Source organism: Phoxinus phoxinus, assembly GCF_949152265.1.
Source record: "Phoxinus phoxinus genome assembly, chromosome: 9".
NCBI classification, from domain to species: Eukaryota; Metazoa; Chordata; class Actinopteri; order Cypriniformes; family Leuciscidae; genus Phoxinus; species Phoxinus phoxinus.
This window is the reverse complement of record NC_136884.1, coordinates 34,225,352-34,247,823: the sequence shown is the minus strand read 5'-3', so window position 1 is coordinate 34,247,823 and position 22,472 is coordinate 34,225,352. Positions and strand designations below refer to the sequence as shown.

The window sequence follows — 22,472 nt, the reverse complement described above, 5'->3', positions numbered from 1 at the left end:
CGTTGAATTATTAGAAAAATAATGCACACCCGAGGTAAAAAAAAATAAAAAAATTTTTTTCTAATAATTCAACGGCCTGTCGTCAATTATTCCTTACTTATAGTCAGTGTTGGGGCTAGTTACTCAAAAAAGTAATATATTACATATTACATATTACTCTCAAAAATAGTAATGCCTTACTTTACTTTATTACTCCCTGGAGAAAGTAACTAGTTATATTACTAGTTATATTACTAGTTAAATTTTTTTTTCTTAATTACTTTATAATTGCCTGAGATGCATCAGATGGAGGGAGAACATACAAAGGAGGAGTGTTCTTTAGGGTCTTTATTACGCCAACAACAGACTGGCACTGTCTAGCACAAATAACTACAAACAACTGAACTTGTGCAATCAAGTACAAAAAACAAGTATTAATTTCCTCAATGTTTAACAAACACCGTCTGGTGCAAACAATCAATAAATTTGATTGTCAATTTATCCCATACGGAAATGTTAAATTATTATTATATATGCCAAACTATTTACTATTTAACTATTTATTTCAAGTCTACAGATCAAATCTACATATCCACATTTCATTTTCGAATCTTTTATAAATAAAATGTATTATTTATTATTATTTTACCTCTTCTTGACCAGCTCATAAAAACAAAACAAATACTACACAAATTATATTTGAAAACTGATAATTATATATATGTGACATGTATGTAAAAAAAAAACTATTATACATACATAAAATATATGGGCTGGTTTTATATGTCAATTATTCCATTTTCTAATAGGTTTTATATACGGGCATATATATGGTACATATTTTATATATGTGGATATATTTCATATATGTATATTTCATATATGTACATATATTACATTTCCGTATGGGATAACAAGTCCAAACTTTTTGCTGCTTGTGGGGCTGCTCGTTCATGTCACTCTGTCGCTTCGCAACGAGCTTGATGTATCCGTGCTGTCGGAAGCGGTGGAGAGCAGCTTTCTCCCCGGGCAGAGTGTGCACTTCACCGTCAAGTTATTTTCCTTCCGTTAAACATATTCAAAATAATTACTGAATCTCCACCCGTCGAAACTAGCTTTCTGTTGCTGGGAACCTTCCTCAGCTTGCCGTTGTTGACGCTTTCATTTTCCCCAATCTGTCTTTGAGGATGCCGCTCTGCGGCTGGCTGCCGGGTGTCGACCAATCGGTGATGGTAAATGATACCTCGTGCCAAACCCAGACCAATCACTGTTACATTCACGCCCTCCTCCCCTTCCCTTCTGTTCTCTGTGTTGTGTGCCTTGTGTGTGATGGTGCTACTGGCAAATGTAACGCAAGTAACTAGCTCGGGAAAACTGTAATAATATTACCATTTTCAGACGAGTAATGCCTTACACTACTAGTTACTGAAAAAAGTAATATTATTACAGTAACGCGTTACTTTGTAACACGTTACACCCAACACTGCTTATAGTTGTGGTGCACGTGCACAACTCAGAGTCAGTCAACTTAGAGTTGATTGAACTAACTAATTTCAGCTGATCTGCAACCGAAAACTCAGAGTTTCCCATCTCAGGGTAAGTCAACTCAGAGTTCAAGTTTTAACTCAGAGTTGGTTGAACCTCCTTATTGAAACAGGCCCCTGTTCACAACTTCACCCGCTAAAATCACATATTAAAAACATAGCAATAATATAACTGTCAGAGCATTCAGATTTAAATTCTTGGTAAAATATATAGTTTAAATGCATGTTGTTTCTGTGATCTGCTAAAGAGAACTATTGGTTAAAGAGTTTGTACCACATCTATGTGAGATTATGTGTAATAGACAAAACAGTAATGTTTGAGTGCAGAGACCATTTATTTCATTGGTCGGGAACCTTTTTTTTTTTACAATACCAACCTTTTTCATTATTATAATTTTGTTTTTGTTTTTTACTATTATACTATAAAAGTGTGAGTTTGTGTCCTCCGATTTATTTTCCTTGACCTTTATTTACATGACAGAAGCGTCAGTTGCGCATTGGCACAAATTACTCCAGCCTAGACTCAGATGCGAAGAGAGGGAACCACTCGTCAAGCAAATACATGTTTACTACACAGAATACGCTGGACACAAATTTCACATGGAGCAAAATGAGAAGCTTATTGATTTTGGTGAGTTTGGTAAATATTTAATAATATAGTTTGTGAAAATTAGGCACATTTGCTTCAGTGTTCTGTTATTATATAACAATGTTTCTATTTACTTCCTGAACTATTTTGAACACATCTACATTGTCAGTAAATAAATAAAAAACACCAGTTTCCACTGAAAAGTGCTTATAATAATGTTGTAATAAATGGCTATAAACTTAGGGATTGTTACATGTAGACAAAATTTCATCTGGAAGTCTAAAACATTCAAGTATAACTTTCTAAACAAAAAAACTCAAAGAAGTTCTGTTTGAGTTCACAGTATAAAACTAAACAAACAAAAAACAGAAATATTTTGCTGGCGTTTTGCTTAATTCTGGTAAATTCACCCATTCTCAGACTAAATAAAAATAACATTGGGACTTTGAATGAGCTAGATTGAAACTTCAAATTCTCATGTTTAAAAGTATATATGGCACTTGATGCAGACTTCTAAAATGGGTCAGAAAAACCCAGGCGGGATCAGGTGACCCAAAATGCTGTGTGACTATAAGAGGCAGGAAAGCAGCACTTCAGACCGCAGCCTCGAGATTCACTTGAAACCTGACAGACATACATAGACTACACCGCAAACCCCCCTCACCCGTTAATTTTATACTGCTGTGATTATATAATCCACACTACAGAGTGATAAAAGTAACACTCAAGCAGTTTTGCGGTTACAGTTTTTTACGATCGCTATGACAGGTTTTTCAATACATTTAACAATTTTCCTAAACTCTTAACGCACCAACACACCTAAAACACACGGTGTGGTGAGCGGGAAGTTATGTTTGGGACACGGGCCGGTGGCTGCTGTGTACGGGCTTGCTAAATAAAGACAGGCTCTGAAGACGTTGTGTACGAACCTCTTTTTATGAATAACTTGACAGTTTTGGTCTTGGTTGAGCTTGTGTAAAAGAAGTTCAAGCATTTTAAACTTGTGTTAACTGTATGCATTTTGTGTCAAAGCAACAAGATGTGTTAATTGTATAGCCTACAAAGACGGATGTTGTGCTAACCGTGTTAAGAGTTTAGGAAACTTGTTAAATGTATTGAAAAAACTGTCATAGCGATTGTAAAAAACTGTAAATGAGATAAACAAGTGATTGAGTATTAGTGATGCACATATGCTGTTAAAAAGAAGAATAACTTAAGGAAATATGAATAACAAGAACAGGAAAATAACAGCATTTGTTTTGTTTTTTTACAGTGCACTGACTATAAGAAGAGGCATTTTGTAGCTATATGGGGCACTTCATTTAATGTGAGAGAAAAGAGTTGTTTTTGCGGTAGTTTTTTGGGCGTGCTTTTTTTAATGTGAGAGAAGAGCACACAAGCATTTCAACGAACGGCAGGAAGAGGAAAGTAGCAGTTCAGACCGCAGCCTTGAGATTCACTTGACAGACATACATAGATAATGATTTAACACTGGGGATTTTGCTGTGTAGTCTTTGTATGTCTGTCAGGTTTCAAGTGTATCTTGAGACTGCGGTGTGAACTGCTGCTTTCCTCTTCCTGCCGGTTGTCGAAATGCTTGTTTGTTCCTCTCTCACATTAAAGAAAGCACCACAAAAAATGACACTGCAAAAACTCCTGATCTAGCCAAGACCTGCAATCTTACATCTAGTCGTAAAATCTTATTGATCTCGTTTTAAGGATAAAATGATATGCAAGAGCAGAATTGTGTAAGACTGTTTTAAGATAATTAGTTTTTTCTTCTTTTTTGTATATTCAATTCAATTCTCGTTTGTTTGTAAAGCGCTTTTCACAATACACATTTCAAAGCAACTTTACAGAAAGTCCATATTACAATTTAGAGTCTGTTATCAGAGGAAACTGAACAGTTATGCATTTCAGAAATGTACATATACAAAATCACAGTTATTGAACATTTTATTAATTTAAACAATATAATAATTAAATGCAGAAACAATGAGCTCATTGAAGTAATGGATACTTGTTTGTTAACAGATGATTATGACATTTAGAAAAAAGTATATCTTAAAGTTGCTTCACTTTCGCAGTGTTGAAACTACAGGGAAACGGCATGAACATGGCCGGTGTCTGAGGTACCGTATTTTCCGGAGTATAAGTCGCTCCGCCTCCGGAGTATAAGTCGCATCAGTTAAAAAATGCGTCACGAAGAGGAAAAAAACATATATAAGTCACACTGGACTATAAGCATTTATTTGTTTAGAATATTTATTTTGTGCATTGCATTTAGCCGTGTGCGCTCGTCAAATTTAAACCGGTAAGGTGCGCCGCCGCGTCTCTCATAGGCTACACAGTTTGAAAGCGGCTGAAAGCACACTAACAAGTATCTTGCGAGTGTCGCCGATGGATATTGCATAGCATCTTCGATGTTGGATTAATTTAGCAAGGTGATCTACGGTGAAGGTGAACATCACGATAACAACTAAGAGGTGAGTGGAACTTGTTTACAGGACCCGCCGTCACAGTCATTTGCAAACAGGTTATTCGGTCCTTGATGGCATCGGAGGTGTTATTCGCTTGTTGGACAGATCAAAATTTTTGAACCTTGATTAAGATTGAATAAGACCCCCCTCTCGATCTGTTATGCTCTTGATATGCCATTTTGCTGGCCCTAGTAACAAAACAACAAACTAATATCACTGTTTCCCCCCCTTGTAACTACTTCAGCAGTTTTAAGTGTCCTACCACTAATAACAATGATAACACATCTGTTATATCACCTGTACTTCCTATTTCGTTTCAGTTCCCCTTTAATTGCAAAGGTTATTATTATTACATTCTCCACACAGAGGCTTAGCTGGGACCTTCTTGCTGTGAAGCGACAGTGGTATCCACCGAGTAGCTGTGGCACCCATGAACATTAGACATGGTTAGTAAATAAGTCTATCTCTCTGAGCGGATGTTGGGAGTGAGTGGGTGAGGTGGCATGTGGGTGAGACTGCTGCAAAACGAGTGAGTGTCTATTCTTTCATTTTAAACTTTCTTTTCTCTTTGTGATTGATTTAAATGTGCTTTGGAAGAATCTTTTGAGTAGTTTTAAGTTTAGTTTTAGAGAAAATATATTTTTTTATAAGCTTAGAAGTTCAGGTTGCTGATGTTCAAATTGATATTCAAATTGATGGTTACTCGTTTCCTCGCTCCTCTGTCTAGCCAATCCCAATTCTCTAATTGCACCAAGGAGGCATAAAAATAAAGAGTGAGGAAGTTTCAATAGGAGTTATGATCTAGAATACAGGAATAACCAATGTAGAAGCCTTTTTTGTAAAAAAAAACCTGACACGTATTAATTCTCCTACTTTATTTCACAATCATTTTCATTTGTTTTAACTTTCAACTAGTATTTAATTGTAATTCAATTATTAACAATTATTCAACAACTATTTCAAAAGCATCTTTTTTTATTATTATTTATTATGTTACATAACTCAACGTCAACTAAATTAGGCGCAGCTGATGACACGCTCTAATGTGAAGCTTGAGTGATCAAGAATATTTACAGAAAGCCATCTGTCAGAGTGTGAGCAAACAAATCAGTTCTTCTACACAGCCCGACTTGGCGAGTATTCAAGTAAAAACAATCTGTTATGTCTTTAGTGAATAGTTAGAAGAAATAGGGATGTTCTGATACCGATACTTACATTTAGTCCTTGCCGATACAGAGTTTCGATACCTGTATTTTCATTGCATTTTTAAATATTGGCCAGAGAAACCAAAAGAATATGAATCAAATGATTTGCATTGTGGCTTGCGTGTGAACGAGTAAGTTTATCACTTACTGTACCAAATAGCAAATTCGCTGTTCATATTATTGCTCTATCATACTTTATCTTTAAAGGCAGATAAAATGGCGCTGAGAACAGGAGAAACACTGTGCGCAACGATACAGTCTGAAGCTTTTCCATCTACAAATTCCCATTATTTACCATGGATTTACTAACGTTAGACAATTAATATTAACTACACCATGTGGGATATACTGAATTGTATTATATTATTATTGTAGCTAATGTATTAAAGGGCTAATTGAATATAATTACAGTATTTAATAATGTATTTAGGCTACTGTTTTTCATACATTTCATGAAGATATCAAAGTCAACACAAACCTGTTTCAAGACTTGACCCCCATTAGCACATGCAGAAACTAAGAAATTCGTTTTCCAATAAAGATATTTATTTTGTTAAGGACCAAATGTCAAATGTTTGAATGTTCTACCTTAGATTTGTGAAATGTTCACCTGTTTGGCAAGTGTTTGTCATGATATGTTCTGACAATAAAGAGTAGTTTAAAACCACAATTAATGCTCTACAACTTTCACTTAGGAGCAAAAATCTGCCTTTCAACTTGAAAGAAATAAAGATTTGACATTTATCATGATAATTATCGATATCGACTAATATAAAACAATTATCGTGATAACTGTTTTTGGCCATATTGCCCAGCCCTAACTGAAATCTCCCAGTCTATTACAATGGGAAAGTGTACATTTAACGAGCTATGGCTCAAATACGGTAGCCTGGGTTTCCCCATACTGCCTTTGCACAGTGCGATTTTATTCACGCTGAAAGGCAGTCTGGATACCATGGACCAGATTTTCGCCTCATCTAGGGAACCAATCACAGAACGGGGAGGGAGCAGCAAGACGATGACGACATCTATTCGACACAACTAAGCAGTTTGTTTATATCTATGGATTCAACATGGCAGCAGACGCGAAGCTACCTTTTGATGCAGCCTTAGATATTGTTCTAAAATAAAAATATCTTACCCATCGTCTTCTTCCTTGTCTAATTTCTGTCGCTCTACATACGTCATCTGGTATAATGGAAACGATTGGCTATGAGCTACGTACAGGCGCATTTGATAGACATTCTTAGCACCCAATAAATGGCGCCGGGCATTCGTAAACCATGCCTCAAATACGAGAAAATGTACATGTGGTTCCCAGACCCAAGTCTCAACGAGAATTGGGTCTGGCGTTAGCCAGGCTACAAATACGGTGCGTTTAGTAGTTGGCTCAAGCCCGTCGCAAACAATCAGTATCAAGCATATTGCACACTGTTTAAGAAGGTATTGGAGCTGTCTTTAGGCATAAAAGCCTTACAAAGTATATGCAAAGTAAAATGTTGCTGTAAAAGGTCTGCAGCGGGTGCAGGCGATCAGTCAGTATTCGGCTCCGTCACTACCCGGTACAAATACAGTGCGGGATTCCGTTTGTCTCGCATCCCGTGCAGGGCCTGAAATTAACACCCGACCACGCGCCAAATGCGGGTGAATTCTGCAATTGGCGGGTAACACTGTCAATCAACCTGCCCCATTGGCAGGTAGCCAATGAGAATTGAATGATTCATTAGTTGTTGTTTTTAGGGGCCAAGCACTGAAAGTGCGTAGGCACCTATTGTTTCTGTTCCCGTTCTTATTCTTCTTCTTCCGACTGGGCGTCTATGGCAGCCCATAGAAGCATATGCGGGAAAGTTGTTTTGGTTTGACATTCTGATAGAGGACATTCCCAACATCAAATACACCAATTTTGGTGTTTCTAACTCATTCCCTCTAGCGCCACCACCTGTCCAAAGTTTCAGAAATTGTATGCTAATAACTTTTGAATCGTAAGGCGTATCAACAAAATTCTTTTTTCCTCTGATTCCTGAGCTCATGCCGATTCGATTGCACTCTATGACGTCATTTTCCGTCAAAAAAATATGTCCGCCATATTGAATTGTCCAAAAAAACTACTTTTGCGAACTCGTCCTAGACGGTTTGTCCGATTCTCACCAAAATTGCACCAGATCATCTTCAGGCAGTGCCGACAAAAAGTTATGGAATTCAAGTTGATTCGCTTAACCGTTTTTGATAAACGCACAAACAAATTTTACGTAGCACTTGCGAAAATAGACGTAAGGCTGTATCTCCGCAACGCTTTATCGTATTCAGACCAAACTTGGTACATGTAATCACAAGCATGACCTGAAGCTGCATGCTGCGTTTCGGCGCAGCGCCACCTACTGGTCCGGAGATATGAAAAATTGCTATTTTGGCTTATAACTTCTGAACGGTTTGTCCAATAATCCTAAACGTGGTCTCGTTAGATTCAGGGCTTCATGCCGAGTCGACTGATATCCAATTTTTCCAGATCGGCCATTTTGTCTGTCGGCCATTTTGAATTATGTGCTAAAATGCTGTATTTTTTGAACGCATGAACGAATTTTTACGAAACTCGGTACGGGTCATCAGTACAATGCCCTGAAGGAGCCTGAGAAGTTTCGAAACAGCGCCACCTAGTGGATAATTTTTTTTTTCAAATGCTCATAACTTTGGGTGTGGTCAACTTATTCTCACGGGAGTCATCTCCTTAGACTCCTGAATCGTTGCCGAGTCCAACGATACCAGACTTGCCAGGTTTCGGCATATGGTTTGTGCAGCGTTGTAATTTAGCGCTTAAAAAACATTTGGCGATATCTTCGAAACCGCTAGTCCGATCGAGACGAAACCACCGTCAGAAGTTTGGAAACATAGGTCGATAGCTATATGCCAATGCCCAAATTTCAAAATATTGATCGTAAGTGGGTAGTAAAATTCAATCAAAGTCACGTGTCAGTCGTTTTTGACGTGTTTTTTCACATAAATGTCTATAACGTTGAATCTAATTGAGATATTTTCACCAAAATTGACACACAGATGCATGGGCTCAGTCTGAGGACACACAAAAAAAACTGTGGGATTGAGCCTCTTGGTGGCGCTAAAACTAAACAAAACATGAAATTCCCATTGACTTCAATGCAGTTTAGTCATGTAAAATGCTATACTTAACGAATGCATTGCTGTAACATTATGAAACTCAGTATGTGCCATCAACACCATGTCCTGAAAGTACTCAACAGATTTAAAGACAGCGCCACCTTTTGGTCAAAAGTTGTAAAAAAATTTCACGAAATGCTAATAACTTTTGAATAAATTAGCCTATAGTAATGACACTGATCTCAATAGATTCCTTGGGTTATGCTGAAACCATCGATACCAATTTTGCCATAGTCAGCCAAACTTCCTGTCCGCCATCTTTATTTTCTTTTAAAACCTACTTTTTCGAACTCCTCCTAGACCGAACGTCCGATTTTCACCAAAATCGGATCGTGTCATCTCCAGACCGTGCCGAGTAAAAGTTATGGATTTCGTGTCGATAGACGAAACCGTTTTTATATACCGCAGCGGCAAAGTTGAGGCATGATGCCAAAATGACTATTCAGGCTTTATATTTGCAATGCCTTGACATATTGACACCAAACTTTGTATGTGTCATTGTCACTTCACTCTGACCACATCACATCAGTTTCGTAACTGCGCCACCTACTGGTCGAAAGTGATAATCATATTTTTAGTTATTGTATGTGATTTTTCAACCATTTTGCCAAAATTCATCTTCAAATGTCTTTAATTGCTCCTTGCTGCAGTTTGTCTCACACTATCAGCCATGTAGGCATATCTCGTCGTCTGCTTTTGCGCTTGGCCCCGTAATGGCTGCTTGTTTGCAACTGTTGTTCTTTTACATTTTAACGAAGTCCGTGAAATGTGGCGGCACATTACTGGGGTAAAGAGGCCCGCTGAAACGAATAACCAACAAAAAGATGAGGATGAGTCAAAGAAAAATAAAAGAAGACATTTTAATTCAAAGTGGACAATCGGCGACAACGGCAAGGTTCGTGAGTGGCTGATTTATGACAGCAGCACAGAACAAATGTACTGCAGTGACTGTCGTGTGTATGGCTCAGAGAAAGCGAAGTCAAATCCTTTTGTAATCGGGACTAAAAACTTAAAATTAGAAGCAATTAAGGAGTCATCAAAAAGCCACCTACACACGATAAGTATTAAAATATCAAAGACTGCGCTTCCTGAGGAGACCGCTGTGGTCAAGGCAATGTCGTCCATGAAAGCAGTGCAGTTTGAGAGGATGCGACTGCTGTTTCGTAACGTTTATGCGATCGGAAAGAAGATGAGGCCCTTCTCTGACTACGTTTGGATGTGCGAGTAAGTATTAAACTGTTGGTGAGATCATGGGATGAGATAATGCAACGCTGACGTAGGCTACAGCAACTGGTGAGAAAATGTCCGGTACCCGGTAACTTTACCAGTAATAATAATATTAATTTAGTTCTGCTTAACGGTTCCTGAACGCTGTAACTAACAACTGCCAGGACCTGTCTACGTGACTAAGGCCCCGTTTACACGATGGGAAAACGCAGATATTTCTCTGCGTTTTGGCCTGTCATTTACACGAAAACGCCGTTTTTATCCCAGAAAACGATTATTTCTAAAAACTCCGGCCAAAGTGGAGATTTCTGAAAACGCCGGTTATATGTTGCCGTGTCAACTGGGAGAAACGGGGTTTTAGGTTCTCTCTTGTCGATTCTGAGGATTCTGATTGGCTTGCATGGCTTTAACCTTCTCCCTACACTGCCGCCCATAGGTTTGGCATAGTTATGATGGCGCTCGACGGCGTATTTATGCGGGGTTGTGTGCACGATGTTTTTATTGAAAACGGAGGGGGGGGAAATATTCGTTTCTCTAAAAATCCGGCTATGTGTAAATGTGGCCTAAATCAGCCATCAACACAGCCGCGTCTAATTTGTTTACATACGAGCAGTGGTATCAGCTTAAAAAAAGTATCTTAAAAATATTTAAAAATATAGCCTATATATTCTAGTTATTATTACTTATATTGTATATTTCGTTAATAACTTGACAGCACTTAAATGTGTATTCTTACAAGTTACACAATTCTTAAAAGAACAATGTTTGTGCAATTCCTGTTTTTCACCTTTATGAGGCAAAAAAAAAACTGGCTAGTAAAAAGTCACTGTGGCAGGTGGTCTAAAAAAGTTAACTTCAGGCCCTGATCCCGTGCCACACACAGTGGTTTCGGATCAACCTCCACACTGAAAGCAGAGGTCCTGTGGGTGTTGAATACCATCCCCAAACACCAGTCGTACAACGGGAACGAAGATATTGCCGAACTTTTCCGAACAATGTCCCCAAATTTACAATTGTTAAGTGTTGTTCCTGTGTTTTTGATACTTAAGAAATGGGACCTTTCAGTTTGTTACTCTTAAGAAAATGGAACCTTTAAATAATACATCTTGTTACTGTCAAAGAAAGTCAATTAAAAAAAAAAAACTTTTGAAAGGAATTTTAATAACTGAAGTTATTTTTCGTAATTCGTGTAGGTCATAAATTTAAATCATAATGGTCATAAAAAGGTCTTAAAAAGTCTTAAATTTGACTGACTGAACCCTGCAGAAACCCTGAGCAGGCTGGTCCTCACCGCATACATTTGTTTGTTTTTATGATTTAGACCTAGACTCCACTCCAGGGTCTAGGGTGCTTGTTTCTTAGTATGCGCACAGTCTTCATACAGAACAGGCATTTTGTCATATGGCGTCGTGGGTATAGGGTTCCCACCGCGTCTCGACGCAGCTCGAGTTCCCTTGAAAGGGAACGTCTCAGGTTACGCATGTAACCCTGGTTCTCTGAGAGGGAACGAGACGCTGCGTTGCCTTGCCATACTCCCTGCATGCCTGTGATTGACTTGCTTCAGGCTTTTCAGACGCTAATGTGGTATGATCTCAATGTTACGCCTTCCTGTTTCCCCCCTGCTGGCTCTGCTACACAGTGCAGGTGTTAGTTGGGCAACAGGTGTATTCAATGTCTAGTTAATGAGTGTTTGTCACAGTGTCTGGTTTGTGTATTCCTGGTGTCCACTAGATGTCCTCTTCCCCACGGTGTCATCCACATTCTCACTACAATTCCCATGATCCTGTCTGTCACTTAGTGTTCATTGTGTTCAGCTGTTTCTTGTCACCTCATTTAGCACTTGTGTGTATATATACCCTGTCAGTTTCAGTGTTTGTCACGGAGTCCTTGTATATTGTCCCCACACTTCCGTTCCTGTTGTTCGTGTTTGTGTTTGTATTTTGGATTGCCTTATTGGACTTTTGACCCTTTGCCTGGACTGTTGTGAGTACGGATTACCCCTATTAATAAATACTGCTATTGGATCTTCCTGTTTCTGTGTGTGAATCGTGACAGTGTTAGTATAAAGATCAGTGCACTTTTGAGTGAGGTCTCTCACTTTTCTCCCACCTTTTCATTTAATACCCATTTTGTTATATTTTCTCTCTTATCTTTTTGGTTAGTGTCAGATGTTGTTTGTTTATTTAATAACCACACGCGCGTGTTTTTCCCCTAGACGTCGGTTTTCTTTTGTTTGTTTAATAACTGTTTGCTTTGTTTGACAATAAATTTAATTATTGTTAAAGCATTTGTTGTTGGCCTCTTTTTGTGTTACGGTATGGGAGCCAGCCGTAACACTCAAGAGTGCTTTATAGCTTCCTGGTTGATGACGTCACCCGCCTATGACGTCTCATTTTTCCATTGGACTGATTTTACACGTGCTTCATGACGCATTCACGCAGGGCGTTCCCCCCGCGTCTCGACGCAGCGTCTCGTTCCCTCTCATGGAACCAGGGTTACATACGTAACCTGAGACGATTTCTATCTATAGGTTCACCATTACAGAATTTTTTTTTTTGTATAAAAAATTATACAATTCATCTGTTTAATAGTAAATATCTTATTTCAATCAAAATATGCCATTATAATTATTTTTGTGTTACAGGATGACAATGATTACAATGAAAAGGAATCCGACTTGGGTGAATCAACTTACATTTCGACAGAAAGCAGTGGGGCAGAAGATGCATTCTTCCGATGTACCGGTAGTTTGCCACAGGAGCCATGTTTCTTTTTTATTGATAAAAAAGAATGGCAAGACCTGAGGAAGCATCAAAAGGGAAGATGCTTTCAAAGATTAGAGTGGACAAACGTGATTGTCAGAGGAATTAGGTCCATTCACCCATACTGCAGTTTTGGTTTTAAACGCCACACTGTGAAAACCCTGCAGTCACTAAAAACCACACCACTATTAAAATGTAATGGCTACTGTCGGTTTGAAAATTGCCCCATTAATGTTTCTGTGGAAGTCAAAGATGAGGTCACCCTGAAGGCAGCCGTGCTGTTCACAGGAGGAGATGTGTGCCACAGTACCGATGAGCTAAAAAGGAGGCCAGTGCGGGCAGATTCACGCATATCGATTGGAGAAACTCTAGAAACCAAACTACCCAGAAGTGTATATTTGGATTCCATGCAAAAACTCCCCGAGATGGTGATGCAGTCTGGGTGCAGAGATGAAGCGCCAACAAAAGAGGTTCTGAAACCCATTGCATAGAGCCAAAGACAACTCAAAAGACCTCATTCAAATGAACTTCTGAGTCTGCAAATGCTAATTAATGAAAAAAAGGGATCAGACAAAGAAGTCCTAGAGGGTCATGATGCACCCAAAAGGCATTATGCTGTGGTCAAAGAAAACACTGGCAGTGTTTTACCAGAGGTGCAAGGAGGATATTGTGTATCTGGATGCAATTGGAAGTATCATTCAAAAAGGAAGCTCTACAAGTTCACCATACTGTGTATATGAATTAGTTGTGCGCAATCCTTCGAAGGGATCATCTCCTCTTCCAGTTGCAACCTACCTAACTTGTGACCACACCACAGCATCTGTAACATACTTCCTGCAGGCTTTTCAAACTGACATGATGAAGCTGTATGGGAAAAAAGCAGGCCAATTATGAGAATTTGTGATGGCTCCCTTGTACTTCAAAATTCTATTTCTGTTACATTCTTCAAACTGAGTCTGGAGGATCTTCTGCAGAAGTACTTTGAAGTAATCACTGGCCAATACCAGGCAGAAAAGTTTGATCTTCCCATCCTTCACAGATGCCTGAGCCACATCATGAAAAATGCTAAGGATCTGTGCAAAAAACAGTAGGTATTTTAAGGGAGAGTTTATAATGCATTCTGAATTTTTTTTTTCTTGCTATAATTTTAGTATGCAAAAACATTACAAGCTTGGAATGCACACATTTGGGCTACTTGCATGCTCAACTCTGAAGCAGATATCTTGTGTTGGAATCTCTGACTTGACCTGCATTCGCAATCATGCATGTTTTACATCATGTACATGAAGACAAGACATGGCTGTTAAACACTTTTTTATTTAGGACCTGCACTACCTCTAGCTTAATGCCTCTAGAGAGTAGCTGACCCACAAATAGATGCAGAATTATTAATTAATTATATTTATTCATTAGTATAATTAACTAAATTGAGTATATGACCATACAATCTGAATGTCTTTACAAAATCACAGACACATTTTATTTATGTTTGAAACAAATACTATGTCTAAATACACAATGTAGTGTGCTAGTATATAAACATGAATATTTAATAATGAAAAACATTTCTTTCCAAAATGATGTAGGAACCACACCACTCGTGAGCCACTTCCAGCAGGAAATAGAGAGAGCACCTCTTGACCATGATGGTGAAGAAAACAATTATCATGCATCAACATTCATTGCGAGATTGGCCAAGTACTTCCTCCCACATGCAACTCTGTGGTCTGGTCTGATGCTAGGTAGGTTTTCTAAACTTATTATTTATGATAACAATATAAAAAAATACACACACACACACGTATGTATATTCATATTGTCGTCTCATCTTATCATCACATAATACATTAGGCGATATTGGCCGTCATGGTACAGGTTCAGCGTACCAGCATTTCAGCAAAATATATAAAGAAGTCAGTCAGTCAAATAAAACTGAGGTAAAACTCAGATTATTAATTATAATACCTCATTGATAATTTGTGCTTTAATGTGTTGGATTAAAAAAAAAAAAAAGTAAGACTTTAGGACAATCGAACACAGGGTATAATGCGAAAAAGTCAGTGGGACCTCAAAAAAATTAGGTTCCAGACAAGGAGACTCACACGACTGGATGACTTTGTGCAGATATATCAAAGGATGCATGATGCACTGCTCCGTGAATATGAAGACACAGAAAGATCAAGAAAGGAAGTACGGAAATATTTGTTTGTGTTTGTACCTTTTACAAAACAATGTAAATTTAATGATCCTTAGTTATAAACACAAGATGCTGGAATATATTCCATAAAAAAGTGATGTATGTGCATATACTACATCTCTTCCAGTCCTTTCGAGTGGAAATGGAACAGTGGAAAAAGAAAAGTCAGAAGCGTAAAGGAGTATACGTTTCTCCACTAGTGAAGGGTCTGCCAATCAAAGATGTGAGAAGCAAGGTAATTTTAATCAGAGGGTATAGTAATAATTATAATAAAACTATTACAAATCTAGAAGAATTTGCTGTGTGTATGTACAATTATGTATTTGCTAAAAATCATATATCAAATGTGTGTGTGTGTGTGTGTGTTTGTTTGTTTGTCAGGAGAAGTCTTCAAAGACACCCCCAAAAATACATGAGGAAAAACGAGAAGTTGTTATCCAAAATCAGTTTTTTTTTTCTCTAAATATCTTTAAAAGTGGTTAAATGACACAAAATTAAAATTATAAAACGGATAGTTCCAGTCCTTGATTCTGATTGGTTGAGCCGCGTTCGAAGCCGTTGTAAATTACTCAACAAACACATAGCTGTGACCGTATTACATTAGTATTACTGCGCAACTGCCGTTTGTGATGCTTTGTTGCTGCATGTGTTGCTTGGCAACCTCTTTGGAACTACATTGCTTGGCAGAGAAATACATTGTATTATAACTTTATATTTTTTGTTGCTGGTGTTTATTTTATAAATAAAATAGATTTTAAAAGAAATAATTTTATGGAGTAACCGTTTTATAAAAGCAATAAGCCCCTTGAAGCCGTGTTTTACAGTGGATTTAGAACAGCTAAAGGGGTTTTAGGCGCTCCGCGTCATAGCTAACAACGCCCCTTAGCTGTTCTAAATCCACTGTAAAACATGGCTTCAAGGGGCTTATTGATTTAAAATATTATATATATAGTAATACTTTTACTTTCATCCAGTTTTGGGCAGTTTGTTTAGTCTTACATTAAAGGGATCATGGAATGAGAATTCATGGTAAGTCTCCGTGGTAAGCAATGCAGATGATGTTGGTAGTTTCGTCCTGAAACGTCTCTCCATCAGTAATTGTGCAGGTGATAATCCTATCCCTTAAAGCATGGCTTCTAGGGGTGGGAATCTTTTACCATCTCACGATTCAATTCGATTCTGATTCTTGAGGCCACGATTCGATTCAAAATCGATTTTCGATTCAAAAAGATTTTCGATTCAAAACGATTCGATTTTAACCATAATGATTTCTAATCGGGTTTCTGATCATGATCTACTCTCATCTGCTTTGCTATACAGAATGACAAACGGAGACATTAAAGTGTCTTTTTCACATTTATTAAGATCAATTCTCAGGGAAGTGCCTTTTGTCAAAAACATTGTCTGGTTCTCAATTGCTACTCATTAGTAACTAGCTATAAAATAAGTTGGAACAAAAATAAAGTGCTTCTTCATAACACAAAATGGTTGAAAATAGATGCATTTCCCAGGAAAGTTGCAGTTTACCACAAATATCATGTAGAACACAACCGGTGAAGACAAAAAAAAACATCTATATTTCTCAGTCAGACTCAGTAACTTAAAGAATAACAAGTTATGAAAATAAAGTGCTTCTTTCAAAATGAAAAATAGTACCCCTAAGCTACCTGGCGATGAAGCAGCGATAGACCGAGTTTTTTGTTTTTTTTGTTTTGCCCTCTCGGAGTTGGCTGGGAGTTTCGCGAAGCACTGCAGTGTGCGTTGGTCTGCAGCTGGCGGCTGACTGTACGTTCACACCGCCGCCGACTTGAGCAGCAAAAAAGCTATGGCCGCCCTGTCAAGGACGCTTGTCAAAAAGTACGGGGAATCTTGTTGACGCTTTGGCCGCTCTGACGTAGCAGCATTCACAATGAAATGTAAACAGAAAAAACAAGCAATGCATTCGGCAGTTTAGGATATCGCACAAGATTTGTCAACACAGAAAACATTTCATCACTGGAGAGTTTTTTTTCCGACACCATCGTATTAATTGATTTTGATATGCGCGAGGGAGAGAGAGAGAGAGAGCAGCGCTCGGGTGAGTGTGCGCGCGCGCGGCCGGCTCTCTCTCCCTCTGCTCGTTCTTATATATGCCCTGTCAAGCGTGCCCTGTTAAACTGACAGGACTTAAAAACACATGCAAATGATACACTTTCACTCTATGATGGTTGAACTGTGCAATTAATTATTTTTTTCTCGGAACTGATGTTTTGGTAGGAACGAAAGATCTCCCTCTCATCCATATTTGCTTCCTCTTTGTTTTAGTGATTTGCCGCTCACGTTCAAAAACCGGCTGCGTGGTGATGTCCCGTATAGGCTAGTTACAAAAATGGAGGCGAACAGCCAGCTGATTTCATTTATTTATTAAATCGATTCTTGGACATTTCAGATCGATTCTGAATCGTTGCAAATGAGAATCTAGATTCTTCTGTGAATCGATTTTTTTGGCACACCCCTAATGGCTTCCCTCTGGTAACCTTACCGTTACTGATGTCCTGATTGGGGAACGTACCGTTTTTCTGCTCAATCAAAGTAAGGTTCTTTTTTTCCATATTCAATGGTGGCTGTATAAATTGTATTCCATTGTTGTTGAGGTTTATACTAACGTTTTATATTTTGTTTGTAGAAGGACTCCTTTTACCTACCCTCTTTAGTTGTACCAATGGTGCATGTATCTACTTCATGGTACATGTTGGGAGTAGAAAGGATTAATTTAACTTCATAATATCTCAATTTTCCGAGAGATTTCCTTGCAGAATCAATGGTGGTGGTGGCTGTAACTGTGCCATCCTCTTTTTCTACGTTTATATCAGTTTTATTCTGACACCATGTTCTGTTCTTCAGACAGACATGAGCCCCTCTTCTATTCGATAACTTTTTTTTCAACACTTCAGTAACCAAAACATACACACATGACTCTGGATGTCATTATATCAGATGACCACTAGATGTCCTCATAACCTCATTATTCTGTAAATTTCGGCACAGGCTTTAGGCCATAAGGTGAACTAGGAAAAAGTGGCTAGAAAATGATTTTCGTTCCCACACCTGGGCACTACTTTTTAAATTATTATTTGCATAGACAAAACCATTATCGACTTTATGTTAAAAGTTCTCCGCCAAATACCCTGCAGTTTTTTGTCACAATCCACAAATGTATATAATTGTGAATTGGAAAAAACGAAAAATCTTATTCTGCTGGTTTTGTTTGTAACTTTATTTATATACATTTTAGCAACACAAAATATCTCTCAAACTGACATTTATACATATACCTAAACATTTGAGACAGGTTTTGGTGCATTATATACTCAAGTGTGAATGTAGACCATGAAAAATGGCACATTTGTAGAAAATATGCTTCAATTTCACAGATTGGCACCAAGCAAAATTAAACAGAAACATTATAAATTTAGCAAAACTGAGATGTTTTATACATCAAAATTTTCAGTAGGTACTGTGTTATCACATAAAAATACAAATATAAGCACAGTTTGGCCGAAGTTGGCTGAAATGACTCGAAAGGCTACCCTGTCGCCTTAATTTTGATTGCTACCATTTTTTTTTTTTACAATTCTACAAAAGATTATTTACAGCTCAAAATCACCTTAAATTACAACTCAGTGCATATTTACTCATCGGTATCATCCCTATCACTATCAGAGCCATCATCCCATGTAGGTCTTTCCTCTGTTTCCTGTGAAACATTTGCACAATTTTGGCACCGACATAAATCAGTACAAGACAGTCTTGCAGACATGCAGGAACATCTTCCAGTCTCGCATTTGCTATGCTTGCAACTGCAGTGGACTGCCTGCAACACACTTTCAGGGGCAGGATTCCTAGTCATCCAGGTCACTGTTAACTCACCATCCTCGAGGTGCCATCCATTGCCAACAGGTGAAGGGGCACACATTATACCTTTCAGAGAATGTCTCATTATGGCTGCTTGGTAGTTTGCCCTTTTGCAGTGTTGGTACAGGGCGTCACTTGTTGGGGGCATAGATAGTTCTGGTAAAGCTGACGACGCCATGCAGAATGCTTTGTATCTTGCATCGTTCACATTTTCAGCAGATGACTGGCCATACAGGTGGCACACATATGTGCAAAGTAGCTCAAATGTAGACTGGTCTAGGTTAAAACTGCTACCCAGATTAGTAAATGCAGTCAGATATTCCTCTTTCTCACAAGCAACAGAGAATGCCTTTCTTTTGCCTTTGCCATAAAAGGCACTTGTAGAGTCACAACCGGAGAAGGTATGGATCCCAATAAGTGCCAAACAGACACTTGTACCAAGAGCTGACGACACCTTAGCTAAGTCAATGAGCCTGGTTTTGTTGCCAACCCCCGTGAAAAAATACAACCTACATGGTAAATCTGGCTGCAGACTTAAAGCAATCACAGCCACATCAGTATCAGGGCTCTTGATGACTACAGTTTGATGTTCCTGTGCAGCATGTTGTGCATGTAAAAACACCCTGGTGTCACATTCCTCATGATCACATGTCAGATCTTCAACAGCACTGAGAGTTTGTAAACCCTCCATTACTGTCACACAGTGACACAGGTCTCCATGTGCTATGTACAAGCTTAAGTCCTTGCCGTAAGATCAGCCTCTCGCCACACAACATAGAGGAATTCTGCCAGTGCTTCTTTGTTTGTTCCATCTGATAGAAACTTTTTCCATTGTGTTGGTGTCTTCTGATCCCGTCCATAAATTTTCACCAGTTGTGTACCACCACCAGCTCTACGTGACCGTTCTAGGTTTTTAATACTCATTTTCGGATACTGGTCAATCACAAAGTCTATCCGTGTACAGTTGTGTTTCAGAGCAAGCTTGACTATGTACTGCAGTATGGTCTCTGCAAGCTCTCCAAAGGTACTTGGTATGGACCGAATGGCTTGAATGACTGCCATGCCATCAAAGAGAATAGCTCCATCTGTCGGAACTTTGTCAACTAAACAGCCTCCACCTTTGGTTTCCAATAAATCCATAAGAGCTGATTTGTTTGTTTTAGCAAGTGAACCATCAGCACTGGATAAAGGATATGACACAGTTCCCAAGGAGTAAGACAGAATTTCCCGCAGGTCTATCTTTCTACTTTGACCTATGATGAGTAATCTGGAGAATAGTTTCTTGTCGGCACGTAGAATCACTTCTTTGCCTGCTGCAGATTTCTTCTTTGTCTTTGCTTGGTCACTAAAGGTCTTCAGTTTTTGTGTTTTGATGGGAGCAAATATGTCAACTGATGGTGATAACAGTCTTTGGTCCATAAACTCTTTGACAGCATTTTCACCCTTTTCCGGAGCTGCGAGCAAATCCCTCATGATTTCTTCAGCTGCTACTGTCCCAGAGCTAAGACACACAATGCCATCTTGGTGTGTGTCAAAAGGATTCAGCATGGAATCTAGGGTGGAAATGATTCTGGTCACAGCCCTTTCATCAGCATGAATTCGTGTGCTGTCAAGGTCTTTTCGTTTCCTTATATCGGGAGATTTACCTGCCATTGCCTCACATTGTCTTGCTATGGCAGCCCTTTCATGTTGCGACAATATCCAGCGATATACTGCAGCTCGATTCTGTGTTAACCCTGTCCAACCACCCTTTGTCTTGGAATCTCTGTTGCATGTTTGCTCAATGGCCTGGTCACAAGCAATCGAAGCAAATCCATGGACACTTTGACGTTGGACAGTCCACTGGCCTTTAACACTGAGCTCACTGTGGCAAGAAGGATGTGTGAGGGGCAAATTGACCATTTCCAGCCAGTATGAAGGTAAATACCTAGCATAATTTACACGATCGTACGCAAAAAACCATGCCATCATCAAGCGCACTGTTGACAGGTGAAGCTGCCAGTCCGATTCTCGTGTTGCTCTCACAAATAGGAGTAGTATCTGTACCATGTCGATGTATGAACTCCAAAAGGCAAACGTTGGGTTTTCTGCACTTCTTCTTTTAACAAAGTCTTCATATTTCGAACACATTTTGTCAAATTTCTCATTTGCACACAAAACATCCATTGTTCTGTCCAGGAATGCACATTTGATCTCATTGATGACATCCAGACACTCATATCTCTCTTCTGGTGGCAGAGAGTCTAAGAAGGTGAGAAGTCTGATGCGTTGCAGACTCTCATACAGAAGTTTGTGTGCCCTCATGCTGCGGTTGTAATGATGACCACTGATCACTCCATTGATGGATCCTGGGGCAACAACTTCAGACTCAATGAGTATGTCTTGCAGTCCTGCATCTCCAAACCTTTTTCCTAGAATGCTCAGGTAGGACATGCATGTGTGAAATTCACCTAGTCTAATCACTATACGCTGAGTAATGTCATCATCTTTCCAGCGGATTTGCTGAGCTTTGGCATATATAGCTTGGTCAAAAACTAAGACTATATGGTCCAGTTCTAGCTGATTAGCAATTTGGACACTTCGCTTCAGAATTGTGTTTACTGTTGACATCTCTGTCGGTGAAGCCTCAATGACTGGAAGATAATACAGTGCTGACTTTTGCAGAGTGCAATCACCTTGAAGCAATGTATGGAAACCTGTCCAGCTTGGTATTGTGCATCTTTCAGCATCTATGGACTTTACAAAAACATATGCCAGTTCAGTTTGTACAGCAGACACCGTGTTCAATTTGTATGCGTCCGCCTGTAATGGAACACTTTCATGATGAAACAAGTTCTGTGGTCCTTGTCTTTTAGACTGATGGTACTGTTCTACAGGGATGCTAGGGGGTGCTTTCAATGAAGAAACTCCCTTCTGTAGTGGTTGTCTGTTTGTTGTTGACACAGGTTCACCTACAGAACTTTGCAGCATAATCCCATTTGTGTGGTGGGTAGTTCCACGACCTGACAGTGTCTCCTCCCCAAAGTCAATATTGTCCCACACAAGTATTGTAGGAGCCTTCTTTGAGAATCCCTTTGGTATTTTGTCTCTGCCCTCTACTAGTTGAAGTTGGGCAAGGCTAGTGTCTAGACTGACAACTGTGTCCCATGATGCACAATGTCCTAGTCTATTTAGAAGTGACACAATTTGTGATGAACCTGTTAAATGGCGAACCGTTAGACCAAGACACAATGATTTAGGGGTCTGCCTCCGGCCCTTAGATGCAAGATACACAATGTCTTGACAGATAGATATCACTTTTAGGTTCAAATCATCTGGAATATCAACATAATGGGCCAGTGTTGGTTCCTCAGTTGCACCAATAATCCAGGAAATCAGATTGTACAGTTCAATTGGCACGACAGATTTTGCGTCACTCACATTT

The 22,472-nt window shown here is 38.9% G+C and overlaps 1 protein-coding gene and 1 long non-coding RNA gene across 2 annotated transcripts in view; one reads left to right on the top strand and one right to left on the bottom strand.

Moving 5' to 3' along the window:
* The first annotated feature begins 5,064 nt into the window (after positions 1-5,064).
* LOC307004737 lies at positions 5,065-15,865 on the top strand. The gene is made up of 6 exons (XR_013799129.1): positions 5,065-5,121; positions 12,840-14,044; positions 14,544-14,699; positions 15,082-15,147; positions 15,282-15,389; positions 15,536-15,865. It is a non-coding gene; the product is annotated as an uncharacterized lncRNA (long non-coding RNA).
* Positions 15,866-19,783: 3,918 nt separating this feature from the next.
* LOC307004542 (uncharacterized protein) overlaps positions 19,784-22,472 on the bottom strand; it is a gene marked incomplete at its 3' end in the record, with an annotated part of 4,054 nt that continues 1,365 nt past the window's right edge. The window contains exon 3 of the mRNA XM_079623860.1: positions 19,784-22,472. This exon is cut by the window's right edge and continues 309 nt beyond it. Within this exon, the coding sequence (XP_079479986.1) occupies positions 19,784-22,472 (2,689 nt within the window).